Genomic DNA, 25,540 nt, shown 5'->3' with positions numbered 1-25,540 from the left:
TGAAATTTTTTGTGTAATTCTGTGTAATGAGTAATGCATTATCTGAATTGTTTTGTCATTAGCTACTTTCACACTCTTGAGATCATGGCTTTTGCTTTTAAATGCATATATTTTAAGTAACAGTATATTACTTGAGAAAGTTTTTGTTGATATATTTGCATGGCTGTGTCAAGGAAACCCGGGACACATTTTGGTTCAGATTACTTAAGTGCTTTGGGCCTTATTCATCCCTGAGTACAGGCGAAAGTGGTTTGAGTCACTGGATCGGGCAGTTTGAGTCCTCAGATCAGGCAAATTGGCTCTGCCCTGATTGTATTGAGTGGATTGAGTTATTGGATCCGGTGGTTTGAGGCATCAGTTCGAGCAGTTTGAGGCATCAGATTGAGCGGTTTGAGTCAACGTATCAAGCAATTTGAGTCATCACACTGTGCAATTTTGACTGTTTCCTGATCATATATGGGTGGATTGTGATTTGAATTTCAGGTGATCAGGTGATTTGAGACATTCGATTGGTTAATTTGAGTCAATGAATTGGATTTGTTAGTCATTGAATCAGGTAGTTTGAGTTATCAGATGGGTTGGCATGAGTCATCTGATCGGGTGATTTGAGTCAGAGGATCAGGTGGTTTGAGTCATTGGTTGACAAAGTGCTCCAAGACACATTTGATAGCATCCACACCTGAGCCAGTTACCTTGAGATCACTCAAGAATATGAACAGGGTCCTAGAGCACAGTTGGCTGTGCCTTGGTTGGATGGTTATCACTTCCTGGTCATTTAGCCTAGTAGGTTAGATTACATGAATGGATAGGTGGATGAACACATTGATCACATTAATTGATCACATGGAGGTGATTGCATATTTCATTGCACAGTGCCTCATCACCTTCAGGCAGATCCTCACGATCACATGCTTATATTTTGTCCATGTCCATGTAAACACGACTTGTGAATATACCATGCTGACGTGCTCTGTGTAGCAGAAATCGAATGACATGGATGGCGTAAAAGGCTATCAGGGCTATCAGGATGCTCTTAAGTGCTTGGGTTTCAGCTTGAGTACATAAACCCAAGCACTCAGGGTTTAAAAGGAAAAGTAATCATTTAGTGTTGAATTAAGAGAACACTGTTTTATTTATCTGTTCATTTATTTTTAACACGCAGGTACGCCGATGTAGACATTCTTATTGACGTGTTGCTAAAAGGGGAGCACACTTCTCTCTCGTCTTTGCTTTGACCGCAGATGATCTCGACATGTTTGTACTGACCCAGACACAATCATGTTTCCTCCTTCCTCCTAAAAGCTTCCTACCTCTTAATTTATTAACATTTTATTACATAACATCAGAGTAGATTACTGTCGCTGTCTAGCTATTAGAGTTCACTGCAGGCTATTTTCCTCTTTTTTCTTCCTCTATTTCCTTCTATTTCTCTCTCTTTTCCCTTTTTTCAGTAAAAAATTGTCTTTTAAGTATAATGGTATAAACTGATCAGAGGCCGGCCCCTGATTATGTGAAAGCCTTCTATTCATCTCTGTTCAGTCTCTCTGTTTGACCCACACTGTTTGCTTTGCATTGAAAATGCAGCTCTTTTCTTTGTGATAAAACTGAGGGAAAAAAAAAAACTGAGACTGTTGTGTGTGTGAAAATCCCAAGAGAGCTGCAGTTTCTGAAATACTCAAACCAGCCTGTCTGGCACCAGCAATCATGCCTCGGTTCATATTTTTTCTCCAGTCTGATGTTTGATGTGAACATTAACTGAAGCTCTTGACCTCTATCTGCATGGTTTTATGCGCTGTGCCGCTGGTACATGATTGGCTGATTGGATAACTGCAAAAATGATCAGGTGTACAGGTGTTCCTATTAAAGTGGACGGTGAGTGTATATCAAGGTTAATAATTTGTCCAATGTCATTTAAATGTGCTTGTAAAATTGACACCAACCATGAAAACAATGTTGTGCAATTTTGGTTGTTCAAATGTTCAGTTTCTATAATTAGTATAATTGTATAATTAAGTAGCTTTGAGTAAGAGTTTTTTGTCAGGAAAAATGTTTATTGCACTCTGTAAAGAAAAAGAAATCCTAGCCTATCTTTAAAAATGACATACAGTATTTTATAGTGACACTGGTAGTTCAGGTCATTCAGGCTGCTAGCTGGCATGCGCTCAGATGCACTGATTTCCAATGCAAGTAAATAGGAGCATGCTAAGTAGCTAACACTACTGAAGAAAATTACATTGCCATGCAAATATTTGCACACCCTTTCAGTCAAAATAAGTGACGATGAAATAGTTTATAATAAATTATATAAAATATTTAGTGTGGTAAGTTTTACAAAAGTTCCTACATTATTAACAAAAAAATGTTCAAATACTAACAATAGTAACAAATACAGTTTGCATTCCCACTTCCTAAATATGATCTTAACCTTTGACTGTTATAACTGCATCTCTTTGTAACTGAGGATTTTTGCATGATTATGGAAAGACTATGGAAAGTGTGATGGGCTTGTATTAATAATGCATTAAGTAGCCCAAATGTTTCAAGCTCTTTATTTAGTTTTAATGAAGAGCCTTTGACATGATTTGTATTTTGCACTTTTAGAAAACAAAACTAGTTTATAGGTTCTGTGGGGTTCTTTGAATAGTTAAAGGTAGTTATTAACTTCTTAAAATGATTCATCTTAGAATCCTGATAAGAAAACAGTCAGTTGTTGAGTTCTACCTATAAGGGTTCCCCAGAGCACACTTCTCAGGTTATTTGTTTATTAGCTTATTTTAATCATTAAAATGTGTTTTGAATAAATATCTGTATATCTGTGTGGAAGATTTTAATAAATGAAATAGTAGTTATATTCAAACATGAAAATATTTGGAAATCGAGGTCTCACTCTTGCCCTGCACTCATATCGGAAGTGATTTTTTTTGCTTTATGTCATTCAAGTTGCTCTGCGCTGATTGTTATTTGGCTTTCCTGTCTTTAGTTTACTGCCAGTTACCATGAGTTCACAGGTAGTACTATCCCAAGATAGCTACAGAACATATATAAAACCACCGCCAAAAAAAAAAAAAAAAAAAAGATGCCATCTAACTAAAAATAAATTCTGGAGGGAAGCTTGTGTATAAAGTGTATCTGTGCAGTGCATCACTGTCTGCTAGTGTCAGAATGACCCTTTTCATGATTTCTGCAACCTACTTTACAGGATTCAGGAGTTTGATGTACCTAAATAGAACGGGGAAAACACTAGTGCTGTTCTGTTTTCTGTAAATCAAATACTTCCTACTGGGAGTAGCAGGGAGTAGCAGGGAGTAATACCGACTGCCTCAGGATCCGCACGTAGGAACGAATATGTGGAAGCAGAAAACATGGATAATGTTGCATAGCTGAGGGTAAACCATGCCTCGCACTGCCCCTCCCTCCTAGTGCATAAAGTTACTCTCGACCCTCACTCTCATTAGCATGAAGTTAAACTTCGCTCAGCTTCGTCGCATCGCTGATAGGTGCTTTGTTGTCGGTTACGGGAAATCACCAGCTCCGAATAAAAATGATTGGCTTCTGATTGTTATGTTGGATCATATCACGGTCACACAAGAGCGAGCTCGGAGTTTATTTCACTCCCATTTTTACTGGTGAAAGACAGGTCAGTGGTGTTCTATTGCATGCGAATTGTTTTCAGGTTCTTAGCTTCAGTTTGAGTACTACGGCACCTACATGTATGACCAGCACCAGATTAGTAGGCTTCTATTTAGCATGGTCAGAGTGAGTGAGAGAAAGAGAGATAGTGAGAGAGTGCAGAGCATCTATTTGTTGACTGTACTTGACTGGTGTAAAGAATAAAAAGGAACGGAAATGGTTAGCACAGAGATTTTTTTGACCCGCTGAACTTTTATTGACTACTGATGATGACGATGAAGGAGTAGACTTGTCTTGAACAGCGTGATGCTCTGTGTCATGATAGCTGACAATAGTGATGTAGTAAAGCCAAACAATGTGTTAGAGCAATGAGTGTAGTTTATCATTTGAAGAGCCAGTGCAATGGGGGAGGGAGGGACCGAGGGAGAGAGACAGAGAGAGAGAGCGAGAGAGAAGCAAGCACACTTTTCAGGTTGGATGTTGTGCGAGTGTGTGTCTTGCATGCGTAGTTACAGCCTGAAATTATACTGTCTGTTACTGTCTGTGATCATAAAGCGATCGCAGTAATAAGTCAGAACGTTGTGTGACTTCGACGGATGTAGGCTTGGCAGAAATTATTTCTTTACTGTTGGTGCAGGCAGTAACCTGGTGAGATGAGGCATAATTTGTACTAAAAAAAGGGTGTTGGGTTATTAAGAGGTGTGGTTAGTCACACACAAGGTTAAAGCCTTCTGTATATTGCTGAAAATATGAGTGTGTATCTGTACAGTGATGGCGGGTGGTGATAATAGATTCGCCTCCCATCTAATATCTATCAATTAACTTGACAATGAAACTATTAGAGTTGCGAAATACATTATATCACAAGGTCTCATTGAAGGCATAATAAAAATGATGTGGAGCAAACTATAACACACACACTTAAAGGCACATAGGCAGCTGCATTCCTGATTTCTTAGTTTTGCAAGTGTATCAAGTCCATAATGCTGACTGGCTTCACACCATGTTTGCACCAATTACCAAAAGAGAAAAGCTGAGATTCTATCACTCAAACCAAAAAACACCAAACTTGTGGTTCTGTCTCCTTTCCTTTTGTATAAATTATACTTTGATTGGAGTGTGCTTACTCTATTTATTGGTTTTCCTCCAAAAGCTTTTTTTAAAAAAATAATAGAGTAAATAATCCACCTCGTTCACATTCATTACACCCACAGCTGTATTCCACATGTGCCTTCTCAATCCCACGCTGTCTGCTCCCCTCCATGGGTTTACAACTCTGTGAAACTGAGAACAGCATCTAGCATTGGTCTACCCTTCACGCTCATAAAATCTCTTAATCTCCTTATATGCATCATAGTATTTAGAGTGCTTTTGCTAGTTTAGATTTATACTTCCTAATAAGACAACAGGGATGGACAATATTAGCAGTTAATATACTAATACCTGAAGACATTTAAGTGAACCTTTTGTTTTTGTTTTTTTTATTATTTATTTATTTTTAATTATGCTTATGTTTTTGGGTTGTCCGTCAGTTTGTCCTTGCATCTGCCCGCTTCTCTTTAGCTGAATGTTTGTAGGATTTCTATGTAATTATCTTCATAACCAACTGGTTCGATTTTGGAATCAATCCAAACGGAGTCAAGGTCACAACAAGGTCAAATGTCTCAAATGTTTTTTTTTTTCCATTAGCTTCCTTTCTGTTTAAAGTATATTTTAATGGTATTTGGGCACATAAATTTGTAACAAGAAGGACTTGTTTTGCTTATTTTCTTTGCTTGTTTGTTTGTTGTCTACTATGATGTAATTTACAATTATAAAATTATAATGAAAATTATTAATGAAATTATGATGCTGCCCAGTCTTAGCATCACATTTAGGAATTTCACATGATTGTAAATAATATAGGCATATGAATCGGGAGAAGGGAAAAACGGAATAATTCCCCAAGCTGCAATGTCACCCGTCTATCAGATCAGCTTAAACTTTATTCTTGAGATGTCTGAAGTGCTTGACAAGGCCAGTTGTACATGCCTGCTGGTCTGCTCCAGCATGATGTTGTCTCTGTCTCTGTCTCTCTCGCTCTCTCGCTCTCTCTGTCTCTCAGTAGCTAAAGTTTCACATGAACTTTCCCCTGACAGAATCAATCCTCTCTGGCACTCATTAAACCAGTCCACACTTCAAATACCTCAATTGCTAGCAATCAGCTGCAACAAAAGGCAGTCCTGGTAGTTTCACACAGATTTTAATCAAACCAGATGATTATTTATCAGTGGAGCACAAGGCGAGTACTGGAATTAACTAGTGAGTTGATGCGGGGACTGTGGCCTTCAGGGTCTGGAGCCTGAAACCCGGCATAGAGCTGAATAATGTGTAAATCATGTCAGTGGTCATCAACCAGCATCCTGGAGATCTGTCTTGTAGCTCTTCACCAGTAGGAAGAGAGGCTTTGCATTGTACAGGAACATATGTCCCCAGGGTCAGGGATGCTGACCCCTTATTTAAGCTAATAAGCAAGTTAATATAATCGCATAAATGTTCATTTGTGTAGTAGCATAAATAATTCATAAAGCAGGAGTGCATGCACTAATATCAGGTTGCATAATGTGTTATAATATTTGTTCATAAGAACTGTAGTGATAAACTGCATGCTACCACAGCTCTGTTGACTTCTTGAATCTGACTGATCAGAAGGTGTTGATTACTTTTCTATAACAGCAGCTCTGACCATAGTGCATGCTGTAAGTCAAACCTCAGGTTTTATTAATTCCCTCGTTCTATGTTATTGTTTCTATGGTAACAGCTCAGTCACAGAGACTTGTACAGAGGACACTCCACATTAATCTAAACCTAATGAAAAAAACTTTATTTCATATAATATAATATGAAGAAAATTATAAAAGTAGTCAGAGAGAGGGCAAGAAATTATTTGTTTGAATAATTTGTTTTGAGTGCCTTCCATAGCATTACATGTAACTGTAAATGGATAAAAGAGTCTTACGTATCATTCTTTAATAAATAAAAAAAATTGTCAGCCGAGGCAAATTGCTGTGGTATAAGAGGAATAAAACACCTTTTGACTTCATGTTGTTGGAACTTCAGGGTGGCAACAATAACTCCCCATTGGTCTACATCACAGCACCCTGTTACTGATTATTTTCCTCTAACAGCATTCCTCTGTGTGTTATATTTGTTACTTAACAGTACAGTATCTACATTGCAGCTTATCATGTATTACAGTATAAGTGAATGTTTTTTGAGCCCCTATTATGACGTGATATAACCTGTTAATATGTGGTTATCTAAATACTACTTATTACTTATTAGCCTTTATACAAACGTCTGATAGGCATTATAAGGTGTTAGGCCTATATTTGGAAGTGTCTTTTTTTCCTTTGTAGAATTATGGAAAATTTCATTTTCTGCTAACTTTATAATCTGATTTTTCCATTCTTTTGTCTTTGTTTGAACTGAGGTTGTCTTTACCAATATTAATAGCATATTTTATATTTGACATGTGTACAGATGTACTGTATGTTAGAATAACTAAACAGCAGACACTTCTCCATCTCTGCGTCATGAGCCAGGCAGAAGATTATGTTTTCCTGACACCATAAATAATTTAGGGCTTTTTTTTTTTTTTTTTTTATAGCAGCACTGAGCATCTTTGTTTATTTTCGGCAATCTCATATTCATCCCAATCCTGTCATCCCAGCCTTCATGCCAAATTACAGGCTGATTTAGAGCCTTTCTGCTCTGTTTACATTCTCAAATCCTGTAAACTATTTTAATTCAGCTCCAGCGAAGACAGGCAGCGTGTATGACATGGCGGATTGAGGAAAGAACTTATTTATGGCTAAAAGCGCAGGCATTAGTGACATGCTCTTTCATAGTGGGGACACAGATCATGTTCATGTGCCCTCGGATAGTGACATTTCCCCCTCGTGTTGTAGCAGAGCTCTGCTTTCTAAGTGGTTTGAAAGAGATGTTTAATAATGGTGCTGGCGTGCGGTGGGGTCAGGAGCGATGATCGGTTTAAGGGCTGTCATAATGGAGCTCATCTTCCTGAACTGATTGTGAAGTGTCATTTTAGCATGTAATGATCACTTTAGCTGATCTGAGGTTACAGGTCAGGACTTAAAAAGTGGTCTGTCAAATTTAAGACGAAATCATGAGTGAGAAAAGGTTCTGTGTTCAGACAGATGTCAGGTGCAGGGTTATTTAGGAAATGAACTTGTGATGCAATGAAATTTTAATGTGTGTAACTGCACATACGCTCTTATCTGTGGTTATGTGTGGCCTACATTCTAAATATACGACGTACAGTACGTGACATCGTTCACAGATTATCTGCCATCTGCACACTCTCTCAAGTCATAAGGTGATGAGAGTATGTCATCAGATTTTTATATATAAACCATTATCTAAAGCATGTGTTTTTTCACTCTGCAGGACAGACCACAAAGTGTCTGTATTTGTGTGTAAACATCTATACTTTTTATTATTGTATTCTTATTTATACATTAATTATTATGTTATTTTAAAACATATTTGCGTCGAAACAGAACATTGTACACAGTCCTACACAGCGTAAGCCCCTGAGACTGTGTCGGCTGTAATTGAAGTGAGCTGTATCCAAATGTAGCTATTTGTGCAGTTACAGTCTCGATGGTTGTTTTCTGAATGAATAACTGATTAGATGTCTGGCTTAAGATGACAGCTAATTCATCGCTGTTTGAAGCGAGTTAGTGAGTCAGTTAATAGGAATAAACCAGTTTTCTTACAGATTCCTGAAAGTCTTAAAATGTATGGTTTCGAAAGCTACGTTTTCAAGGTTTGCAATGTGCTTACTTTTGAATGAATTGTTGGAAAATGTTTGACTTTTTCTTCTTCATTTTAAGTGGACTAAGTAACGTTCTGTAGAAATTCTGCAAGAACAAAAATGATGTTAGGTCAAAGAGCCTAAAAATGTATTGTAATTTCTTTGAAAGTTGTAGTAACTTTACAGACTGACAGCTAACATAGTGTTACCATTGTTTTTAATGTATACAGGATCAAGACCTAACGTTTTGATCCTGTAAACGTGAAATTTTGCATAAATTTCTCTTCCTGTTTATGCCAAAGTCATGCAATGTAATTTTAAGCTTAAATGTTGACCCATGCTGTGTGTGGATCACATGTGTCATGTGATCGTGTGTCGTGTGCGCAGTTAATTTTCTTCATTACCAGTAACATGATGTTGGATTATTCTTCATTTTGTCTAAATGTCCATGGGTAGAAAATGGTAGAAAATGCATTCCTATGCAGCTGTAATTTGTAGTCCTCCTAATGTTGTCTTAATGTTCTCTTAATGGTCTCCTAATGTTCTTCTGCCACTGTAGCAGTTAAAGGCTGGTGATTAAGTTTATCGTCTGTGTTTTATGTCCTCTCTTTTTGCAATGCAAACCTTTGTGTGGCTCAGGTCAGAGCACTTTCTCACACGGAGTGTTGATAGCAGTGTTTTTTTTTTTCCCACCCCCATGTGTTTAACAAGCTGTGTTTATGAACCTCTAGCTAGGAGACAGGCCCTGTAATTACAGGAAATGAGCTAAAACAATGTTTTTGAATGCCGTAGACAGGGTTATTACTGCTTCGCTAATGAGGAGAGACTCGTCACCTGGAGCAGTGATCAGCAGCTCGTGGCGTGGTGTCACATCAGTTAGCGGAAGCTAAACGAGGTCTGTCTCTTATCTTTCAGAGTCTTCCTGCGAGCCATCAATCAATACGCAGCCGTGCTGAACAAGAAGTTCCTGGACCAGACCAACTTTGAGCTTCAGGTGAGTGTTAAATTCAGATAAAATGGGTTGTAATACGGGGAGAGAGTAATATAGAGGGCAAATACTGCAGCGTTCAGGTCTTTCAGTGAAAACACTCAAAATAGTTCTTGAACTTATTGTGCTTTATCTCTTTGTAAATAATTGATGCCTTTCCCTTTCTTCATTCTTCAGTTGTGGAATAACTACTTCCACCTGGCCGTGGCCTTCCTTACCCAGGAGTCTTTGCAGCTGGAGAACTTTTCAAGTGACAAACGAGCGAAAATCTTTCAGAAGTGAGTACTGAGTGTGTTTTTTACATCAGCAGGCAGCTCAGTCCTCGCTCTCCACTTCTCAATAGGACTTCATGTCTACCCTTGCTGTTTTTATTAGCTGAATCCCCAGGTAGTTTACTGCATAAAGAGCTGCCAAATTCTAGTAGCTTGAATTAAAAATTTTAATTTAAAAAACTCTTCACCCTCCCTGTTCATGCAGGAATCGTTTTTTGTTTTTGTTTTTTTTTTTGCTTTTACCTAAGCTCCCCCTAATTTAGCAATATTCCAAATAGATTCATATTTACTACATATGCTCACTACATAGAGTATTGTGGAACCTACATAGTGCACTATATTCTCAATGAAGCACTATTTATGATTCAGCCCCAGATAAAGAGCGACTCCAATAAATACCTTTTGCACTACTTACGTCATATCACTTTTTGGTAACGTACTTTGTTTTTAGATGTAATCATATACTTTATAAATATTTTTATAAATATGTGGAAATAACACCATAAATTGCATGCATTTATCCAGACACCTTTTCCTTCTTCAGTCTACACAGGATATAAGGTTCATTTAAATATTTGGAGACTTACAGTAGGCAATTAAATGTAGACCATGGGACTACAACCATGCAAATGTATTCTGATAACCCTTTTGTAAATTATCCTATAATGTAATGGAAGATGTGGTGCATATAATATTTAATTTATGTCATGAATGGAGCCTGGTTTCATTTTCAAAAAATTATTCCACTGGAAACCACAATGTAAGCAATTTCTTACTTACATAATTAGAAAAGCTAAATGGAAATGACACAGTTTGGCAACTTTTTATTGTAGCTGCGTGATTTTGGCTGATTGCATTGAATAGCAGCTGTACGGTTTTAAACGTATGAAATGAAATGATGAGCAGATTTTTAAGCAGAACAGGACAGTCCCTAAAGTTCAGGTGTTGGGAAAAGGGAAATTTTTCCAGAGTTGTTAAACACACAGTTAGGTCCATGTGTATAACACTTAAATATTTATAGACCCGATGGTCCACACATCAGCTTGGTGTTTTGACACATCATTAACGTAGAATGTAAGAAATGGTCTCGCATCCACTTGTGTTGATGTAGACAGATTTTCTCTCAACACAACCGAATGAAATGTGACTAAATTATATAAAATGTAAGCTTTATAAAGAATAATCATGTTCAGGCGATTTTATCAGTTTTGGCTATATAATGTAAAAGACCTTCCTGTGTCTGATACGTCTGTAGGTGCCATGATCACTAAAGGAGCTGAATGCACGTGTGTGGAAATGGGAAATTGCTTCTTTCACTAGTTCTTTCACTGATCACTCTGACTTATATTAATTATTTTTATAGTAATTATTTATTTTAATTATTTTATTGTAATTATTTTCAATATGTATTTATTTTCATTTTTAATTATAGTTTGTTACGTGATATGCAGCACTCTGGTTAACACTCGTGCTGTTTTAAATGTGCCATATAAATAAATTTGACCTTGACCTTGACTACACTGACGTTAGGCTGAGCTTCTCTCAGTGCAAATGGATTTATTGCAGGGCCAATATTTCTGCCAATCAGGCAACACTTTGGCAGTGATTCTGATAAGCTTAATAATTAAAGTTCGTTGTCTGTCTCTTAGTCACACAACCTTGACATCATTTCAACCTCTGAATTCCCCTCAAGCAAACTCTAAAATACACACACCACATTACTTTTTTTTTTTTTTTTTTTTCCTTTTTCTGATTTACTCATTTGGATGATGCTTTTATGCAAAGTAACTTACTAATGACTCGAAAGTGGTGCTGGGATTTGAACTCACAACCTTGTGAAAAGGTGTGCTCTAGGGCTTTGCCAATGAAAAACGCTACATTTCTCCAATATTTCTGTTAAAGATGCTTTCTCCGTTTTCACTTATCCCTCTCAGTGTGTCTGCATTACTCAGGTCCTGGTGGCCTGGTCAAGTACTGTTTTGCTCTTTTTCTCTCTCTCTTTCTCTCTGAATATTATTGTGCTGTGTGTTGCAAGGATGGGTGCCAGCAAAAGTGTTTTCTCTGAGACGAGAGAAGCCAACCTCCACATCTTTTTGAACTGCTGGTCATGCTGTATAACAGGGCAGCGCAACACATTTGGAAGAAAGCAATATCTACTTTCTTCCGCATACAGGTCCTCACAGATGCCTGTGATTGGTTAGTGTTGCTGTGATTCACAGGGGGAGAGAGAGTATGCCATTCGTCCCACCCAGAGAGCACGGCTAATTTTGCTCTCTTGACTCCCAGCCGCACAAGGCTGTGACATTGTCGGGATTCAACCTCGCACATTTTTAAATCTTTCTAGCGCACTTTGCATTGGTAGGGGATGTAGAATGGTTTTGGTGGTGTTGTGAGCCAATCCAAAGTCGTGACATATCACATAGTACAAAAGTGTTGACAGCGAAAGAGAGATGATGGTGTCGAAAAGATGTTTTAGCTGTAGTCTTCACTTATTTTTTGAAATACAAAAAGAAATGGCTAAAGCCTGGTTAGTATCTCATTCATTGTTTTTCAGTGCAGCCTGAAATGAGCTTACCGAATGAGCTTACAGAATTTCACTGTATAATGGGAAATTCTGGTTTAATACATTATTCAATGATTTAGAATTTCACTTCATTCTTCATTTAAAGCTGATTTGTTCCATATTACGAAATAAACTTGAATGGACAACTACATTTAAAAAAAAAAAATGCAGTTAGTTAATATAAAAGTTAAAAGACCCTAAACAATGCTCCATCCAACAGACCCGCAATACGTAATTTGTTAGTAGCAGAGTAGCTACTCTGCTTCAGTAGATGAGCCTCTATGATGAACCTCTATGTCATTTTGTTGTTTTGTTACAGAAAAGGAAATGATGTGGCACTTCTCTGCTGGTCAGCTCATAAAATAACCATATACAAGCTACTTGATTTACAAAGCAATGACACTAACTTCCTTGCTATTTCCAGAACTGCTCTGTGATCTGATATGAATGCGATGTGAAAGCATTTGAGACACGATGAACCAACTCTCCTGATTCACTATTGACTCGTGATCTTTGAGTATATTGTTTACATCACATATATTTTATGATGCCTTTTGCAGAAAACAATTAATTTTTAAATTCGGCAAACCTCTCATGTGTCTTAGTGTGTTCTGTATATTATTTAGGTAAATATATTAGGTCATAATCTGAGATTTGAGGCATATGGTTGGTGTGACTGATTTTGAAAGTCTGTTTAATGGTTCCAGTTGTTTACATAGTGTGGTGTTTTTATTACGATATGCTAACAATGAAAAGTTTTGATTTCCTCATGCGTGGAAGGTTCAGATACCAGTGGCTATTTTGTGCTTTCTACAAACCCAACTGAACTAAACATCTTAAGCCCTATGGGAGCATTTTTTTCTCCTTTGGTCGTACCAGAAAGGCTACGGTTACTGCAGTCCTATGTAACGTTGCTGTTCACACATTTCTGTTTCTGGTGAGCACTAAACACATTCAGCATAAGGAGACCTAGGCTCTGATCAAGCTCAAGATGCTGTCTGCTTTTGTGTTAATAAGGCCTTGATTTCTCCTGTCCTTGTCACCATAAATTATGCCACTTTGCGAGCTTATTGGCAAAGCAATCAATGGTGGATGCAAATTCAAGAGAGTGCCTCAGGTCCTCTGAAATGTCACTACGTGACAGCGTGGTGATGAGAGGATATTAACAAGAGTGCAGGCCTGGCTCAGATTTATTGAGTGTTTTGGAGCAAGAGTGTTGATCTAGTGTCAGATCCCTTATGTGTGTGTAGCTGTGGTGATTCAGGGTTAAGCCGATTCTGGGATAGCTGGCTAGTGTGTGTGGCTTTTGTTTTTGAGCTCTCCTTTATACTTACTGTCTCTTTTTAACCCATCATCTGTCTTTGACCCCTGATTTATGAGTGCACGTATGGGTGAGGTGTTCACATCTGTCCGAAAGGTCCAAAGCAAGCAAGGTGGATGTGAATGTGCTTTTACACACGCCACTTATTCATGTGTATGTGTTACGCAATCGCTAGTCGTAGGTCACTAAATGAACACTAGGGCTGCACAATATTGAAGAAAAATATGGTATGCGATAACTTGTTAAATAATGCAATATGCGGTGTGATAATTCTATAAGTGTGTGAAATCAATTTAAATTATATTTATATGTTTAAAAACTGAAAATGACATAACCAGCATATATGTTTCATGTTCATTTGAAGAAAAGAACATGAAACATGTATGTTCTCTCGCCTTAAAACTTTGACTTTTTGTAACTTTTTGCATATTAAAATCATTCAGTTATCGTAAGCCGTTGCGATATGCATATCGCGATATATACATTTGCAATATTTCAGTAAATTCCATATATTCTGCAGCCCTAATGAACACCATTTAATTTAACCAGGGATGATATGTTTTTGGCTGAAAGAACATCTTAAATTAGTATATCTAGACATCAACAGCTGTCACGGTTCCCACACAGGAGCAGCTCTTGTCAGATGTATCCAATTATGATATGCATTTCATGTGTTTCTTTAACCAGAAGGAGGAAATTGAGTGGTGTGTGTGATCATGCAGATGTAATGGTTCAGTGGCAGGATTTTAGCTTGTATTGTTTTCTATAGTGACGGACACTGAAAGTTTAATTAGTGCACTGTTAACTGGAAAGTCATGACAGTCTTTTTAACTGGACATTTTTGTGCACACTGACTAAAAACAATGATCTGCTGCTGAAAGACATGCTAGAGTTGTTTGTAATATAGAAACCAATCCAGTGCCACTGATGCTACTGATGGTAAGAGTCCAGAAGAAGAGGTTGTTTTTCTCTGGGTATAGGCCATATTCAGAGTTGAGATAGGACTTAATACTGAAATTGCACACATCCGTAATCAGACCTCAGAGTATTGACAAATGTGCAACTCTTGCTTATCATATCATCAGATTACGTTTGACAGCAAAGAAAAGAAATGCTATTTGCTTCTTCAGTATGCATTTTCTATCCCTGTTTTGTGCTTAAAGGCAAGTGCTTGTGTTTAAATGCAGTGGTCTGGATGCTGCAGTGTGTCCAGTGCTTAAAATCTGGCAACCTTGCAGGTATGAACTATTGAAACTATGAACTAGTTTGCGTAATCTGCGTAATCTGAATCGGGAAAATCCATTTAAGCAGCTGCGTAACCCACCTCTTTAATGAAGTTGCCAACTTGGCATACGATCCGTTGTGACATTATGTGAAAGATTTTGCCTTTTTTGAGAAAGTGCCTGAATAACGGGCATCGTAAAGCTCATTTGGAACTCGGTATGTGTTTTCAACTGACAAGTGCAGCAAAACTTTTTAAGAGCTGTCCTGGGGTTCAGCCGGTTTAAGAAGCCAGGCCATTACAAAAGGTATTAATGAGTTTATTAATGTGCAGCATAAAAACTATGAACAGTAGGTCTCATTTAACTCCAATTTAATTGCCAGTCAAATAGTTTTTTGTGTAGCAGTATTATTTAAATGATAGACGTAAAAGTTACTATAGTTGCTTAAGTTTGTCTTCATGGTGACAGAATGACACCATTCCCAAGCCTTGACTCCACTTGGCCGTAGACCAGCAGCATTTTGGCACTGCAACAGAAGTGATTTTGCTGAATGCGAACCAGTTTTTGTTTTTTTGTTTTTTTTATGTGGTTATTTTCAGCCCAAATAGGTTAAAGAGCTTGATGCTGGATGTCACATTAGTCTCCTCAGTTCCATAGCAGAATTCTGTCTTTTGGTCAGTTTCAAAATTGAAATGCAAAGCTCATAGTATTTTGTGCCAGAGCATTTTATGAGGCAAGATTTTGGACCAAGTGCTCAAATTTATAGACAGATACATGGATAAATGTCATGGCTTCTCAATGTGGTCAAGCTTAAAGACCTTCTCTTTCTTTTGGCTTGTTTAATAGTCCTATTCTATATTATTCCCAGATGCATGTGCTCATGTACCAGAGGTACCAAAAAAGCTAGCCTGGTTTATTTTAATGTGTTAATGTGATGTTCTTTGGGAATTCATTCTGTAATGTAGTATTTCATTTGTTCCACCACACCTGAGGCCCTCTGTGTTTGAAGAGCATGCAATCTTCTGAGGCAGAGAAATAATTTAGCCTCCTTGTTCAGCTTTTCGGATGAGAGAAGCCTTGGATAAGGATGAGAAAACAGAGTCTGCTGTGTGCAGCCTGAAATGCTGAAATGCTGAAATGCTTCTGTATGTCTTCCAGGTATCAGGACATGAGGCGCCAGATTGGCTTTGAGATCCGGGACATGTGGTACAACCTGGGTGAGTGTCTCGCCGCAAAATCTACTTAAAACAGAGTGGAGTCTGCAGGAAGATTGTAAATGTCATCTTAGATCTGTGTTATCCGTTATGACATGGTGTTGTTTTGAATCTGAATGCCATGTACATAATGCCTGATCACAAACCTTTTAGTTCTTCCGTAATGCCTTCTTCAGGCATTTCTTTTGCTGATTGCTTATGAAGGACTATAAAGATAACACAAGTAAAGATGATTTTTTTTAAATCAGTAGCTCACATTAGCTTAATAGCTAAATAAATATATCAGTAACAGTGTTGATTTAAATTTAGCTCAAAGTGCTAATTGAGGCTCTTACTTCTTTTTATGACAGAATCTTAAAAAACAAAAGCATTTCTCTTCTGGGACTGGCTATAAATGTTGGCCTATGTATCAGAAAGCTTTTGAACTTGCAGGTTTATTTTTGCATCTAAATCAGCTGATTAGCCACAGGCTTATTCTCAAAAGAACACTGTCTGTGAATAGTTTATGTATGTAGGTGCTAATTGGAGACGGGATGATCGTTAATCATATTCAGAGCTGAGAACACGTTGAGCTCTCTATTTCCAGCACATTTCTAAAGGAAATCCCACGTCTCATTGCCACCTCTGTCTTTAGGTTGTGTGTGTGTGTGTGTGTGTGTGTGTGCATGTGTGCGGCTGTGTGTGTGAGGGTGTTAATGTGTGGTTTCTAATTAGGGATTACAGCTGTGGGTCTTTTGGGGTCTCCTTCAATAATCTAGATTTGTAGTCTCAGTATAAGTAATCATTTGGTGTGTTGAAAAGATGACACAAGTAGAACTAGTTTTTGCTGTTGTTTGACAGTGATGAGATGGACAAGATGTTTTTACAAACTGAAGGAACTTCAGTGTGTGAGAGATGACGAGAAAAACCATAAACATTAATAATAATAATCAATAATAATTAATAATCTGGAACATTTCAAATTCAACGCTTTATTATTCTGACTTTTTTTTTTTTTTTAAACGAATGCAGTAATCACCTCCAATGCAGGAGCCATTTCATCATATCAGGTGTTCTTTTAAAACTTTGGCTTTGTGTCCTTTGAATTGATGCCAGGTCCCCACAAGATCAAGTTCATCCCTGAGATGGTGGGACCGATTCTGGAGATGACACTTGTTCCAGAGATTGAGCTTCGCAAAGCAACTATCCCCATCTTCTTCGACATGATGCAGTGCGAGTTCCACTTCACACGCAGTTTCCAAAGGGTCAGTTTATAACCATAATACTACATTACAAAAGAATAGCTAAGTTTAATAGCTGGTTAACCCACTGTGTGGCCTGTGGCAAAATATAAAAAAATCCAAGTCAGAAATAGCAAGCTTTGAGAGGAAGCTTTGAGGGTTCTCCCATTTCAATGTTTCAACTATAAATGAATTAGTAAAAGTCTTCATATCCATTGCATATCAAATAGAGATAAATGAGTATTTTCAAAACTTCAAGAACGTCTTAAACATATTTAATAATACGGGTTGTGCTATAAGTACTCCAATTTAAGAACCAAAATTGTCTGGCATTTTTGCTGGCTTGCACCAACACAAATGAAACTGTGTTTTATCAGCATACTGCTGGCTGTTATTTTATGAAAATAAATTGCAGCCTTTCCTGGTGAACGCTGGCATTTAATATCTCATAATAACTATGCATTTTCAAATTTGAAGCACAGAATATTTGATTATTATTCAAAATCCTTCAGGATAATAGTTTGCCTCAAATGCCCATCACCTAATATCCAGTTGGGCAGTTCACTTCAAATCACATTTGTATGCATTGCATTGAATAAAATTGGATTTCTGGATGTAAGTCAGTGTATTATTAGGTGTATGAAACATTTGTGAAGGAAACCTTGGCTAATTGTAGCAGCTGCAGAAACACTTAAGACAAATGTCCAGCTATTCAGTTGCTGTCACTGCTGTCTGTGCTGAATACATTCAGATTCCTGACCAGTCATTGCCCTTAGCACACTGTTACCTGCACTACTTATCATACGCCTACCTGTTCCGTTACTATAACAACCAATGTGGATTTACAAGCAAATGAGGCAGACCTAATTGGATTTGGTCAGGTTTCAATGCAGACACTCGGTTTAAAACTTGCCTTGCTGTAAGAACAAAGTCTGCGGTGGCTGTATTGCAGCAACAACACCACATACAGTGTGTCCTAGCAGTTAGTTCGAAGTGGTGCTGTGGTGTTTATTAAGTTGGAGGTGTTTATTAGTGGAGAAAGTGTGAAGAGAGGCTTGATGGTATCTCTGTTTATTCATTATCAGTGTTATATGCTCTAATGGGCATAAAAACTGGAGAAGGAGAGAAATTCTGCCTCTCTGATTTCAGCCTAAACCGTGCTTCTTCTGTATAGCTATAAACAGTCAGCATTAACCTGGTCTTTAATTGGTTCGAGGTTTCAGTTTTTCCCCCTCGTATTCAAAAAATAGAGCATGCATCATTTCATTTTCTGCTATATACTTTTCTTTTAACTGAGTTGAACTTCAAGATTCAGATGTGTTTGGGCAGTGAGATCCAAACCTTTGGTGCTGAAAACAGCTGGTAAATCTAAAATTTAGATTTTCACCTTGATTAGCCAGATCATTCATTAGATTAGTGTTTCAGTTGATTTAAAAGCCAAATTAAAGTCTCTAAGAGCAATATTTGACATGCTATTGCTACAGGTGCTACACAAAATGCAGTCTCTCTCAGTTGCTCATCTGAAATCGAAATGTGTTCAGTTTCCTTGCTTCGTCAGTATGGATTTATTTTCAGATGAACTCTGCTTGTGTAATGTGTGCTGTGCTTCCTCGGATAACACCGCCATTTTGAGTTTATCCTAACCCCTAAGAGATGATCAGTTAGATTTGCTCAGGAAGATCTGTTATGATCTTGAAGGCGTAGTGCTTTTCGCCCTAAATGCTAGGCTTAATCCCTTTGTGTAATAGCATCACTTTAGCATTGGCTCTGCCTCAGGCTCTCTACTCTTTAAACTCTGCCCTGTTTATTCTCTTCAGAGAAACATGAGTTGTCTGTGCTCAGTTTGACCCTACTTAAGGAGGGCAGGTGCTTTCCTCTCTGTACAGCAGCCAGGATAAATCTCCAGCTTCCTCAGCTCTTACTCACGGCCACTGTAACACTGCTGGGGCAGACTTGCTGCTTCTCTGCAGCTGCTGTGCATTAACCTGCAACTCCTACTACTTTCCTGTCTCTGACATTTTTTTTCTTTTTGCTTGCTCTACAGTATATCGGTTTCTTCTCTCTTCTCTCTGTCTGGATTTTTGTCCTCCCCAGAGTGTTTCATTGCTATGATGAAGCTGCTAAACACTGATTATGCTTACAAACAGAGAGAGAGAGAGATTGAAGGGGAGAAGCTATGGATAGAAGAGAAAGGGAAGCGGATGGTGCTAATGGAATGGAAAATTAGCCACAGTGATTATTTACAGCTGCTGTGTTTAATTGCAGTTTGAAAACGAGATCATCACGAAGCTGGATCATGAGGTGGAAGGAGGCCGCGGAGATGAGCAGTACAAAATTCTCTTCCAGAAGATGTAAGACACGATTACAGGCTCACACTGTTTACAGGCTCAAAAGCTCCATAATCTAACAGCGCACTCACAGTGACACAGTCGGAGACACGCTTTGGCAGCTCCGAAGATGAGGCTCAGGCCTTTTGCATGAAAATTTGTTTGGCATAATTTTTCTTGTCAAGTGCAATTGCTGTATTGTTTTTCTCATGCCATTGCCAGATTAATGTGTGTGTGTGTGTGTGTGTGTGTGTGTGTGTGTGTGCGTGCGTGCGTGCGTGTGTATATTAGCCTCTTGGAGCACTGTAGGAAGCATAAATACCTGGCGAAGAGCGGGGAGAACTTTGTGAGTCTGGTGGTGCGTCTGCTGGAGAGGTTGCTGGACTACAGGACTATCATGCACGATGAGAGCAAAGAGAATCGCATGAGCTGTACAGTTAACGTGCTGGTGAGCTCACACATCAGCCCTTCTGTATAACTACATGATTTATAATTAGCTAGATTAGGTGATTTTAATTAGAGTTACAGCCAGTTTCAAATCCCTAGGAACCAATTAAAATGTTCCTAAGATGCTCAGATGCTGCTGCTCAGATGCACTGTCTGCCCAGTTTACCACCACTATCAGAATTCACACATTTTTTGCACTGGCAAAAGTTGCATTGGCAACAATGAGCCTTTTGGGGCAGGATACAGCCACTGGATTGAAAAGGTCTGTGAGTTTCTCAGCAGCTTTACCCTTAAAATTTGGGTTTATAATGGGTAACGCATTGTACTGGGCTGAGGATGCGTCAGGATTTCTTTTCTGGAAATTTCCACTGCACCTGTCGAGAACGGCAACCAGAAAAATCCAAAGTAGTCAACTTCAGCTGTAAAAAAAAAATGTTTTGTTATTTAATTTGGCATATTAGTTTAATAGTCTTAGTGCTTAATACCTTTTTTACCAGAATAATTACACAGTACTTTGGTGTTTTTACCACACACTTAGCTGCTTAATAGCTAGAGCCAAGGGGATCTTGGCAGCAGCTGTTTTAACAATCACCTTGCATGTCACGCAAACACAACAGCAGGTTAGTTTGTATTCTTAGCCATGTTGGGTGATTAAAAAAAAAAAAAAAATGACTTTTCAGGACTGTCCATAGCTACCAATTTACAGTTTTAGTTTCAGATTTACAAGAATATTTTTTGTTTTCTAAAGAATTTTTTTAATAGATAGATCTTTTCCATTTTCCATTTAGTTACCACAGATAAGTAAACCATTGCCACTATAAATCTTACTGCCAAAAAATGGTAAACAATGTGCCAGTATTCTTTACGGAGCTAAAAATGGTCCATTTGTTGTCAGTTTATCAAAAATTGTTTTCTATGTGACTTTGTTATGACCTTATGAAGATTTGACCTGTTTGAAGATTTTTTTCATCTTCCCATGACACAGAGTACTACCATAAACCCTACACTTAACAACACAAACACAGCACTGATGAAGATAGCTGCTGAACGGTGCGACAGTGGCAGTGTTTAACCATGCTTCCACACCTGGGTAGTGTCGTGTGTGTATTCTGAGATCACACACTGCTTTGTTTTCTGGAAGACTAACTGTCAACAGTAGCAGGTCTGCTGGGAGCCTGTAAAGGTCATCTTCCTTCAAACAGAGGCACACAGCTGTGTGTGTAGAAACATCCCGATGAAAGCTTATACGCTGCGTGTCCCTCAGCTGGGCGCTTCACTGCTCTTTCTCTCATCCACCTGAACATTCTCTCGTGAACATGTGCACAAGCTCAGCTAACAAACTGTCTCATATTGAATAGGCATTATTATTGGTTTGCAAACACAGTTTCCAAAGCACTCACCTTGATGTTTCGACATGTTTATTTTAGTGTACAGCTAGTTTGTTCACATACTAATGAAGATTAAAAACACTTGTTCAGAAGGTGTTGATTAATTTTCTGTAGCAGCAGCTCTGACAATAGCTGTAATTCAAATAACAGGTTTATGTTAATTATATTAAGATTTATTGTTGTAATCTGTAAAAGTGAAAGCATCTTCAGTAATAACATTATACTTGCATGAGCAGTTTATGTAACTACACAGTTAATTATACAAAGTTGGGTTAATTATTTTTTGTCTTTAAGCGGACGTATACAGCTTTCTGTCCAGCTTCTAAAGTCCCAGCCAGTGGGTGAGCTCCTACGGCTGTATCTTCCTAGGAAACAAACAAATCTGTTTGGATGTTGTTTCATTTATTTATTTATTTATTTGTTTATTTATTTATTTATTTAGCATTTGCAACCCTTTTATTTATTTATTTATTTAAAGCCATGACACCAATGGCAAAGATTAAATATGATCTGGTTTTATAATTTGGAATAATTGTATGAAAACAATTAATAACGTTTAGTAGAAAACAAACTTGCAACCATTATAGCCCTTAAAAACATTGAATGATAGAAATCACAAACTGACAGCATGCTATCACTTTCCAGTGAGGAATTTAGCTACGAGCTTTTATTCAGACTTTCCTCAGATGCATATTGAGCTTAAATGTTGATCTGAGTTATACTAGGGGGGAAACTACACCCTGAAAGTGCTGAAAAAGTCTTGTTTTTCCCTTCAAAACGCAACAGACCTTTTGGGTTCAAGTCTCTCAATCATTTATGTGTGTCCTCAACTCTTAGATGTATATGCATGTGACATTCTCGTACAGTCTGTGTCTTGAGAAAGCTTTTTGTCTGTTTTCTTCCTTTTTATCAGATATTGTATTAATCTAAGCATTCATTGAAATGAGTTACTGTGAGTCTTTCCTTTTTTGCAGAATTTCTACAAGGAGATTGAGAGGGAGGAGATGTACATCAGGTATGTGGCTTTCTCATTTCCTGTTTGAGCTTGCGTTATTCTTGCTGTATAGTGTAAAGAGGAATATTGTCAGAGGATAAAATTTGTCCAGTTTTTTCTTTTTTTGTATTTAGTGAGTATTTATTGCTCTGTCTGTGTGTGTGTTCAGGTACCTGTATAAATTATGTGACCTGCATAAGGAGTGTGATAACTACACTGAGGCTGCCTACACTCTATTGCTGCATGCCAAGCTTCTCAAGGTACAGATACGTGGATACATGGTGGACTAATGTGCTTCTGTTTTGGACACCATCACACACTATATGAGATAAGAGTAGTGGAGAGAGTTAGCAATCTTCATTTTACTCTTGACGGTATAAGCTCTGTGCAGCACTGGCTGTGGGACTCCACTTCTGTTTGAGGAGCTGTTAGCCTTTATTGTAATCCTGTGTGTCGCAGAGGACAAGTGAGGTGCACCTTTCTCCTTCAGAAAGTCTGTCAGAATGTCACATATAGTGAGCGCCATGCAAATTTGTCTTTGTGGAAGATTAATCTCACACTGAGTATGTGAGAGATTGCATTCATTTATTAATTAATACTTTATTTTGTATGACTGATGAACTTCTGGCTGAAGAGTCCTATTTCTCTGGAACCTTTGTGTACTATACTCAATTTGTTCTACACTGAAGTATGCTGAAGTTACTTCCAATAATTTAGAGCAGCACCGAGAATTCTCCTGTAAAAGCTTTTTTTTTTAACATCTCTATACTAAGGGTGCCAATAATTCTGGAGCAGACTGTTCCCCTTTTCTTAGAAATTTCTCCCAATTTGGTTATTTTCCATTTCCCTCCCACTCACCAGCCAGCTCTCCCCTGTCACCCTGCAGATACCAACTGGCAAGGGTGAAGGCTAACACTTCCTCCAAGACATGCCAAGCCAGCCAACTGCATCTTTTCATACTGCTGCTCATGCTGCGTCACAGGGAAGAGTGTGAAAGCGCTCTCTGCCCTCTTCGCATACATGAGCTCACAGATGCTCATGATTGGCTAGTGTCACTGTGATCGACAGGGGCGACAGGGGAGAGAGTGTATGCCATCCCTTCCACTCGGCGAGCATGGCTAATTTTGCTCTCCCGGTCACGGATGGCTGTGGCCTCTTCGGGAATTCGAAATCACCCGATGATTGGCCAAACATTTTTCTTTTGCGCTTCTCAAGAGCCATCATCAGTGCGTCTTTAATATATGTTAACCCAAATTCAAACCAATAGGGTTTTATCCAACTTTGCTGTGCTCTTTACTGTTAATTGAGCAATACAATTAACAGTAAATTCTTGATATTTTCTTAAGGGTATTGTGGTATCTATGCATAATTAGACTCACACAACTGCATGTAAAAAAAGTAATAATAATTATACACATTTATAGCTTAAAGTACAAATATATTTGACAGAGAATTATCATTTTTTATAAGCATTTATTGAAGCTTCAACAACTGCCCTTACACTTCCGTTACAAATAAGATCTCCAGCCTGCTAAGTATTTTTTCCACACCTAGCTGCCTGCAGTAGCTTTAGTACTTGTCCTCTACACACACATCCTTTTAGCTGTGACGGTGCTCCACTTTCCTTGCATAGCTAAGAGCGTTTGAAAGGATTACTGTTGTGATTTTTTTTTTCCTCCTAATTCTGAAATGCTTCCTGCAGCTGTGTCATTATGCATTTGCAGTAAGCAGTATTTGGAGCTCTGTTCAGAGGGAGGTTGTAATAACACTCACTTAACAGCATGATTTATTCCCACAACTGAACAGCCCCTTTGTTCGCTTATTCAAACACCCTTAAAAAGTCATTCCAGTGAGAAAAGCACACATCCATTCCTCCTTTAGAAAAGAACATACGAGTTACATATAGAGAGATCAGGCATGAGTATATACATGAGAACTTTCAAGAACTAAATTTTATTTATTTTATGCTACTTGAATGCATTTGGAGATAACATTTGCAGCAGTGCTAAACATTGATATTGTATATAATAGCAGCTTGCTTGTTCATGCTTGCTTTATCAGAGAAAAATCACAATTTTATTATAGACATTTCATTTTGGTTTGTATTTAATCAGTCACAGTAATGTTTTCTTATGGTTGACATTTAAATAAATGTTCCATTTCCTAGGCTACCTGAACAAACATGTAACAAAAAATTTTAACTTAATATTCTTATTTCATTATTTAAACCCAGCAAACATGCACCGTTAGACTAAATTAAAAATGTGTATATTTCTGATGCGCAGTAAAACACTGTTTTTAGGTTCAGCCACTAAAAGCCGCTTAAAGGAAATTGTTCTGAAAGTAAGTGCGTTTATTTAAGATGTTAAAGACGTGTCTTTCAGTGGACTTGGCAACTAAATTAGGACATGCCATTTTACAAATTAAACATTTACATGTGGATTTGTTTTTTACTTTGAATACATAAATATTGCGAAAATTCAAATAGTACTCGAACAGTATAATTGATTCTGAGAGCGCAGTGTATGCACGTGTCCCCTTCTGTGCTTGTGAGCTTGCAGTATTTTATACACTTTAGTGATTAACATGTCCAGCTCTGCATGCAGAGACATTTGGCATGTAGCTTGGCATGTAGCATAGCTGTCTGTCTCCCATGAGCCTCTTGTTTGCAGGAGGTGTTTCTTTCCTGGGGAAGTTTACCCTGTGTTGTGTTACATAAAATATCAATTACATTTGCACTGCAGTGAATCAGTTCTGACAAAGCCCTGAGCACAAAACAGCACTTCCACACACTAGCAAATGGCTGTGCTTGCCTGCTGGTCTGCTGACTGGACCTGGCTGTGCAGGGTGCTCGTTATTCTGTGTGTGTTCCAGTCAGAGAGATAGTGTGTACTGTGGGGTCAGCATAAAATCAGAGATGGTGTTAATCTTTCTCATCTTTTTTTTTTCCAGGTTGTTTATTAAATCAGGTAGAATCTCAGGGACATTGTAAGATTCTCTCTAAATCTGTATGGTCTCCTGTGGACTTACTGTGATTGTGTAAATAAACTGAGAAGATCCAGTCAGCAGCATTTGGGCCTAGAGTGATGATATGAACTCAAATTATTAGACTTTAACTCTAATTTTGTGTGTGT

General features: G+C 38.0%; 1 protein-coding gene across 2 annotated transcripts in view; it reads left to right on the top strand.

The window, feature by feature from the left end:
- dock1 (dedicator of cytokinesis 1) overlaps positions 1-25,540 on the top strand; it is a 258,880-nt gene that overhangs the window by 195,519 nt on the left and 37,821 nt on the right. For both annotated transcript variants that reach the window (XM_026915791.3, XM_026915792.3), the window contains exons 30-37: positions 9,365-9,443; positions 9,615-9,715; positions 15,975-16,033; positions 17,126-17,274; positions 19,516-19,601; positions 19,869-20,025; positions 22,387-22,427; positions 22,576-22,666. In XM_026915791.3, coding sequence (XP_026771592.2) covers positions 9,365-9,443; positions 9,615-9,715; positions 15,975-16,033; positions 17,126-17,274; positions 19,516-19,601; positions 19,869-20,025; positions 22,387-22,427; positions 22,576-22,666 — 763 coding nt within the window. The remainder of the gene's footprint in view (positions 1-9,364; positions 9,444-9,614; positions 9,716-15,974; positions 16,034-17,125; positions 17,275-19,515; positions 19,602-19,868; positions 20,026-22,386; positions 22,428-22,575; positions 22,667-25,540) is intronic.

Source organism: Pangasianodon hypophthalmus, chromosome 12 (genome assembly GCF_027358585.1).
Source record: "Pangasianodon hypophthalmus isolate fPanHyp1 chromosome 12, fPanHyp1.pri, whole genome shotgun sequence".
Classification (NCBI taxonomy): domain Eukaryota; kingdom Metazoa; phylum Chordata; class Actinopteri; order Siluriformes; family Pangasiidae; genus Pangasianodon; species Pangasianodon hypophthalmus.
This window is presented reverse-complemented; position numbering and strand designations above follow the sequence as displayed.